Genomic DNA, 7,267 nt, shown 5'->3' with positions numbered 1-7,267 from the left:
TCCTGCTGATGCTCAGGTGTATATCAGTATGTAGTGTCTCTACTTTAAAGAGTCCTCTCCTGCTGATGTTCAGGTGTATATCAGTATGTAGTGTCTCTACTTTAAAGAGTCCTCTCCTGCTGATGTTCAGGTATATATCAGTATGTAGTGTCTCTACTTTAAAGAGTCCTCTCCTGCTGATGTTCAGGTATATATCAGTATGTAGTGTCTCTACTTTAAAGAGTCCTCTCCTGCTGATGTTCAGGTGTGTATCAGTATGTAGTGTCTCTACTTTAAAGAGTCCTCTCCTGCTGATGTTCAGGTGTATATCAGTATGTAGTGTCTCTACTTTAAAGAGTCCTCTCCTGCTGATGGTCAGGTGTATATCAGTATGTAGTGTCTCTACTTTAAAGAGTCCTCTCCTGCTGATGTTCAGGTGTATATCAGTATGTAGTGTCTCTACTTTAAAGAGTCCTCTCCTGCTGATGTTCAGGTGTATATCAGTATGTAGTGTCTCTTCATGTCTCCACGCTTTAATGTTCAACAAGCTCTTTATTCTTCTCATACTGTCTGTGCTGCAGCACCTCTTTTCACCCTCTGTCTGAAACCAGAGCCCAGTCTGCTCTGATTGGTTAGCTGGCCGGCTCTGTTGTGATTGGTCAACCAGCTTAGAAATGTCCCACCCCTTAGCCTATCATACGGTGGCCCTGAAGTGCAAGACACCACAGTATTTCAGAAAACACTACAGCATTTCACAAAACGCTACAGCATTTCACAAAACACAACAGTATTTCACAAAACACCACAGCATTTCACAAAACACAACAGTATTTCACAAAACACCACAGCATTTCACAAAACACCACAGCATTTCACAAAACACCACAGCATTTCACAAAACACAACAGTATTTCACAAAACACCACAGCATTTCACAAAACACCACAGCATTTCACAAAACACTACAGCATTTCACAAGACACCACAGCATTTCACAAGACACCACAGTATTTCAGAAAACACCACAGTATTTCAGAAAACACCACAGTATTTCAGAAAACACCACAGCATTTCAGAAAACACCACAGCATTTCACAAGACACCACAGTATTTCAGAAAACACCACAGTATTTCAGAAAACACCACAGTATTTCAGAAAACACCACAGCATTTCACATTGGACGGAAAGGGTATTCCTTTAGGGAGAACACTTCTTGTTTGTGATTGGACAGAGCCAGCCAGAGAAGCACTGCTTTGATTGGTTGTTTTTGCTGCCAGTCAAGAAATGACGCTTCGTGATTGGTCAACACCCGACAGCGAAATATCTCCCAACACATCAGCCGTTAGCACACACTCAGAGCTCACAGCTCCTCATATCTGTTCAGAAACTGGACACAAGTTAAACATGTACAAACCACAGACTGTCTGTGTCATGGCGAATACAGTCGCTGCTTTATTTATGTCTGTATGACGTTGTTGTGAGTGTGGACGGAGCAGCAACAGGTTAGTTTAGCCTGATGGATCCGATTCCATTCAGAAAACACGCATTTTAAAAGCTTATCTGCAGATTTGTCAAAGCGTTAATTCATGTTTTTTACTAACCGTTATCAGTATGTAGTTACTTCGGCACCACTTTGAAACGTGTATTACAATTAAATCACGGTCAAATATGTTCATTTTGTTGTAGTTGGTATCTCCCATAGAATTTACATGGAGATACGCCCCGCCCCCTCTCCAGCGCCTCTTGTTTGAATGACAGGAGCAAACACAGCTGACAGCCGCGGTGAAACTCGAGCGATTAGAGCGATGCGAATATTGGGTGGTCTACCATAGTATTTACGTGGAGATAAGCCCCTTAAAAACCATGAATTAATAAAGCATTAATTCTGTGTTTACTCCTGTCATTCAAACAAGACGCTGGAGAGGGGACGGGGCGTATCTCCATGTAAATCCTATCGGAATCGGATCGATCAGGCTAAACTAACCTGTAGCTGCTCCGTCCACACTCACAACAACGTCATACATACAGACATAAATAAAGCAGCGACTGTATTCGCCATGACATAGACAGTCTGTGTTTTGTATATGTTTAACTTTTGTCCAGTTTCTGAACAGATATGAGGAGCTGTGAGCTCTGAGTGTGTGCTAACAGCTAACAGCTGATGTGTTGGGCGTCATTTCTTGACTGGCAGCAAAAACAACCAATCACAGCAGTGCTTCTATGGCTGGCTCTGTCCATTCACAAACAAGAAGTGTTCTCCCTAAGGAATACCCTTTCCGTCCAATGTGAAATGCTGTGGTGTTTTCTGAAATGCTGTTGAGTTTTGTGAAATGCTGTAGCGTTTTGTGAAATGCTGTGGCGTTTTGTGAAATGCTGTGGCGTTTTCTGAAATGCTGTGGCGTTTTGTGAAATGCTGTAGCGTTTTGTGAAATGCTGTGGCGTTTTGTGAAATGCTACTTTGTGAAATGCTGCGGCGTTTTCTGAAATGCTGCGGCGTTTTCTGAAATGCTGTGGTGTTTTGTGAAATGCTGTGGTGTCTTGCACTTCAGGGCCACCGTACTATCACGTACAATGTGTTGGAGCGATAGCCAATAGGAGCGCGAGTGGTTTTGTCGACCACTTACCAAGCACTAAAGGGCCTCTTTAAATCTGCGCCGCCACCATGAGTGTGTTTTATTACAGCTACCGCATCTAGTATTTATTTTTGTAATCCCATTACTTGCACTTTAAAGGAACCGTGTGCAATATTTATGACTTGATGTACTATTGTTACAGTATTCTTTTGTGTACCTGTTGCATGGATGAGGCGAAAGAGAACGTAAGAGAAGAAGTATTTTAGAGTATTGTACATGAAGTTTTCTTTACGATGTTTGTATTGTTTAATAAGTTCTTAACATGACCTGCAACATGCATCAACACACAGTTTATTTAACCTCCATATCAGTGTTTTAACAAAGACTTGAGTCTCATAAACATTTCTAACACAAGAACTAGACAATTGAATAAAAAACAACACGACAAAAATATGATTTAAATAAAAAATACAACATGATGACAACATGAAGAGAGCTCTCACACACACACACACACACACACACACACACACACACACACACACACACACACACACACACACACACACACACACACACACACACACACACACACACGCAAACAAGCATTCAGTTGAACACACACGGTCACATGTGTTCACACTGACCTCTGTGTAATGTACATCTCAACACTCATGTGGAATCAGAGACTGTAGGTCCAACCATAAACACAGTGACACACACACACACACACACACACACACACACACACACACACACACACACACACACACACACACACACACACACACACACACACACACACACACACACACACACACACACACACACACACACACACACACACACACACACACACACACACACACACACACACACACACACACACACACGAGGGCATTTCAATGAGTTAGTGGTCATGAAGGGTTGTAGGGATCTGGAGACATTTTGCTGAAGAGAGAGTTTCAGTAAAACATTTTAAAGGGCTCCTTTGACATGTTTAGGTTTCAGTTCATTGTTTTTGGCTTCATTGGATAAAATGTCCCCCCGTCAAACATCAAGACACACGTTAAAGGGGCTTGTTCGCAGAGTGGTGCAGGAACGAGTCCTAAAACCCAGAAATGAGTGAGCATTTGAACACTTCCTGTCATCTGGTCTTAAAGGTCCTTTAGCTGACGGCTAAGTGTAGCATTTGGCTTGTGAAGAATGGGAACAAGCTAACATTTGAAGACAGAAGGAAAACAGTGCACATAACCTTGATGAGATAAAACCAAACTAAGAATTCTAAATGCGTCAGGAAGTCGCTTCGTGGTGCGTCTTCTTTACCTAACAGTTTTAATACTACATTTCAAAATAAAAACATTTATAAAACTTTGAATTCAATCGTGATTTCACCCGGGGAAAAAACATCTTACAACTCATTTTGACATCTCCTTCCTTTCTTTCTTTAAATACAATCATTGGTTCCATTTTTTTTTTATTCACATACAAGTTGAAGGAACAAAAACATTCTTTTAAAACACGGAGACACAGGACAAGAACGTCTTTCTACAGGTATGCAACTATGCATGCATGCACCTTTACACTCACATTATTGCTCTCTCTCTCTCACACACACACACACACACACACACACACACACACACACACACACACACACACACACACACACACACACACACACGTATTTACTTTCTGTCTGCACTCACATGCTGCGTGAGCATATAGTTGCACGAATAGACAAACAACAAGTAACCTTTAAGAGATACAGATGGTCTAGTATAATTCCTGGAGACTTCATTATCTGGAAAAGTTCAGGAGGCTGTGTTTCTTTAAATATGATATCTTAAGAGATAAGAGAGAAGTGTGTGTGTGTGTGTGTGTGTGTGTGTGTGTGTGTGTGTGTGTGTGTGTGTGTGTGTGTGTGTGTGTGTGTGTGTGTGTGTGTCTAGTCCACAGTTTTGTCTCCAAAGTAGGAGAACCCTTTGAACTCATCTTGGTTGATCTGCTTGATGATGTTTTCTTCCGTCGGCGTCAGGTTGGGTTCCTCGCGAGTAAAGTCCTGGTCAAAGTTATTCACATCCCTTTTGGTTTTCTGGAAATGAAGGAACACAAGAGACAGGTTTCGTGTCTTGAGGTAGTGTTTTCAAATTCAAGAGGACATATTCCGATCATTTTCAGGGTCATATTAGTAAGTAGTGTCTACTTTAAAGAGTCCTTTCCTGCTGAGAAACTCCCTCTGGAGGGAACACAGGGATGTTAGCCTTTGCAGACCATTTACATGCACTCAAATCTATAGAACTACAGGGAACCCCAAAAAGCATAACAGGCCCTCTTTGACTGTAACACCTTGAAGGAAAATACAACGTATACTGTAAGCTTGATTTCAAACCTTTTTCTGCCTTTTTATCTGCAGTTCAGTCAGACAACTCAGTGCTCCTTTAACATGTTTATTAGAAGCAGCATATAGTTGAGTTTGGCGTCTAGGCTCGGGCCTCATCACTCCATAGATATACATAGCACGATGAGTGATGATTAAATAACTAACCCCGAGCCTACAGGTGGAAGCTGGGGTGGAAGCTGGGGTGGTGGTGGGGCAGCAAGCAGCAGCGACGTAGAGGTAGCTGCAGCAATAGCAGCAGCAAGCAATGCATGGAGAGAGATCTGGCAGGTTCAATAGAGCGGCGTATTAAGGAGACTCTGGTTGGTTGGTTGTAGAGTGGCAAGGGGGCGTTATGTATGAATGCAGCATAAGTGCTCGAGTTGACTGCCTGAACTAGCTCGCAGTCTTCGCCACATTTAAAGTCACATTTTCCGCAGTTGCACAGCTTTTTGGTGTGTGTGTGTGTGTGTGTGTGTGTGTGTGTGTGTGTGTGTGTGTGTGTTTGTGTGTGTGTGCGTGGCCTAGCATTACTATACTTGTGGGGACCTAAATCTGTTTACACAGTCAAGTGTGGGGACTCGCCTCCCTTATGGGGACAAATTGGAGGTCCCCATAAGGGGAATCATTAATTTTAGGGTGAAGACTTGGTTAGGGTTAGGCATGTGTTGGTTATGGTTAAGGTTAGGATAAGTCTCCAGGAAATGCATGTAAGTCAATGTAATGTCCCCTGAAGTGATGTATACATGGTGTGTGTGTGTGTGTGTGTGCGCACTCACGATGCGAGGTTTGAACGGAGGTCTGATCTTCCTCTGCTCCAGCAGCGTCCAGTCGATCTCTCTGAAGAACACGTGGATCTTGATGGCCTCCTCCAGACCCTGAGCCGGGACGCAGCCCAGACGCTTAGTAGGACTCTTCGTCATGAACTGAGAAAGGACAGAGAAACAATAACAATATATATAATGTAAATACTTTATTTCAAAATGAGTCCTCACTGACACTAAGAAAGTGGATCAGTCCAGTTCTGAGGTCTTTACACTGGTTCCTCACTGACACTAAGAAAGTGGATCAGTCCAGTTCTGAGGTCTTTACATTGGTTCCTCACTGACACTAAGAAAGTGGATCAGTCCAGTTCTGAAGTCTTTACACTGGTTCCTCTCTAACACTAAGAAAGTGGATCAGTCCAGTTCTGAAGTCTTTAAACTGGCTTCCTCACTGACACTAAGAAAGTGGATCAGTCCAGTTCTGAAGTCTTTACACTGGTTCCTCTCTGACACTGAGAAAGTGGATCAGTCCTGTTCTGAGGTCTTTACACTGGTTCCTCACTGACACTAAGAAAGTGGATCAGTCCTGTTCTGAAGTCTTTACACTGGTTCCTCACTGACACTAAGAAAGTGGATCAGTCCAGTTCTGAGGTCTTTACACTGGTTCCTCACTGACACTAAGAAAGTGGATCAGTCCAGTTCTGAAGTCTTTACACTGGTTCCTCACTGACACTAAGAAAGTGGATCAGTCCAGTTCTGAAGTCTTTACACTGGTTCCTCACTAACACTGAGAAAGAGGATCAGTCCAGTTCTGAAGTCTTTACACTGGTTCCTCACTGACACTAAGAAAGTGGATCAGTCCTGTTCTGAGGTCTTTACACTGGTTCCTCACTGACACTAAGAAAGTGGATCAGTCCTGTTCTGAGGTCTTTACACTGGTTCCTCACTGACACTAAGAAAGTGGATCAGTCCTGTTCTGAGGTCTTTACACTTGTTCCTCACTAACACTAAGAAAGTGGATCAGTCCTGTTCTGAGGTCTTTACACTGGTTCCTTACTAACACTAAGAAAGAGGATCAGTCCAGTTCTGAAGTCTTTACACTGGTTCCTCACTGACACTAAGAAAGTGGATCAGTCCTGTTCTGAGGTCTTTACACTGGTTCCTCACTAACACAAAGAAAGTGGATCAGTCCAGTTCTGAAGTCTTTACACTGGTTCCTCACTAACACTAAGAAAGAGGATCAGTCCAGTTCTGAAGTCTTTACACTGGTTCCTCACTGACACTAAGAAAGTGGATCAGTCCAGTTCTGAAGTCTTTACACTGGTTCCTCACTAACACTAAGAAAGAGGATCAGTCCAGTTCTGAAGTCTTTACACTGGTTCCTCACTAACACTAAGAAAGAGGATCAGTCCAGTTCTGAAGTCTTTACACTGGTTCCTCACTAACACTAAGAAAGTGGATCAGTCCAGTTCTGAAGTCTTTACACTGGTTCCTCACTGACACTAAGAAAGTGGATCAGTCCAGTTCTGAAGTCTTTACACTGGTTCCTCACTAACACTAAGAAAGTGGA

The 7,267-nt window shown here is 42.7% G+C and overlaps 1 protein-coding gene across 2 annotated transcripts in view; it reads right to left on the bottom strand.

Annotated features, from left to right (window-relative positions):
• Positions 1-2,840: 2,840 nt before the first annotated feature.
• The window catches only part of LOC117541597 (protein kinase C epsilon type-like), a gene marked incomplete at its 5' end in the record, with an annotated part of 50,598 nt that continues 46,171 nt past the window's right edge, over positions 2,841-7,267 (bottom strand). Inside the window, 3 exon segments of one of the 2 annotated variants that reach the window (XM_034208810.1) lie at positions 2,841-4,237; positions 4,509-4,648; positions 5,713-5,859. In XM_034208810.1, coding sequence (XP_034064701.1) covers positions 4,162-4,237; positions 4,509-4,648; positions 5,713-5,859 — 363 coding nt within the window. 2 annotated transcript variants of the gene reach the window in all.

The sequence above is a fragment of the Gymnodraco acuticeps genome, unplaced genomic scaffold (genome assembly GCF_902827175.1).
Source record: "Gymnodraco acuticeps unplaced genomic scaffold, fGymAcu1.1, whole genome shotgun sequence".
Lineage (NCBI taxonomy): Eukaryota > Metazoa > Chordata > Actinopteri > Perciformes > Bathydraconidae > Gymnodraco > Gymnodraco acuticeps.
This window is presented reverse-complemented; position numbering and strand designations above follow the sequence as displayed.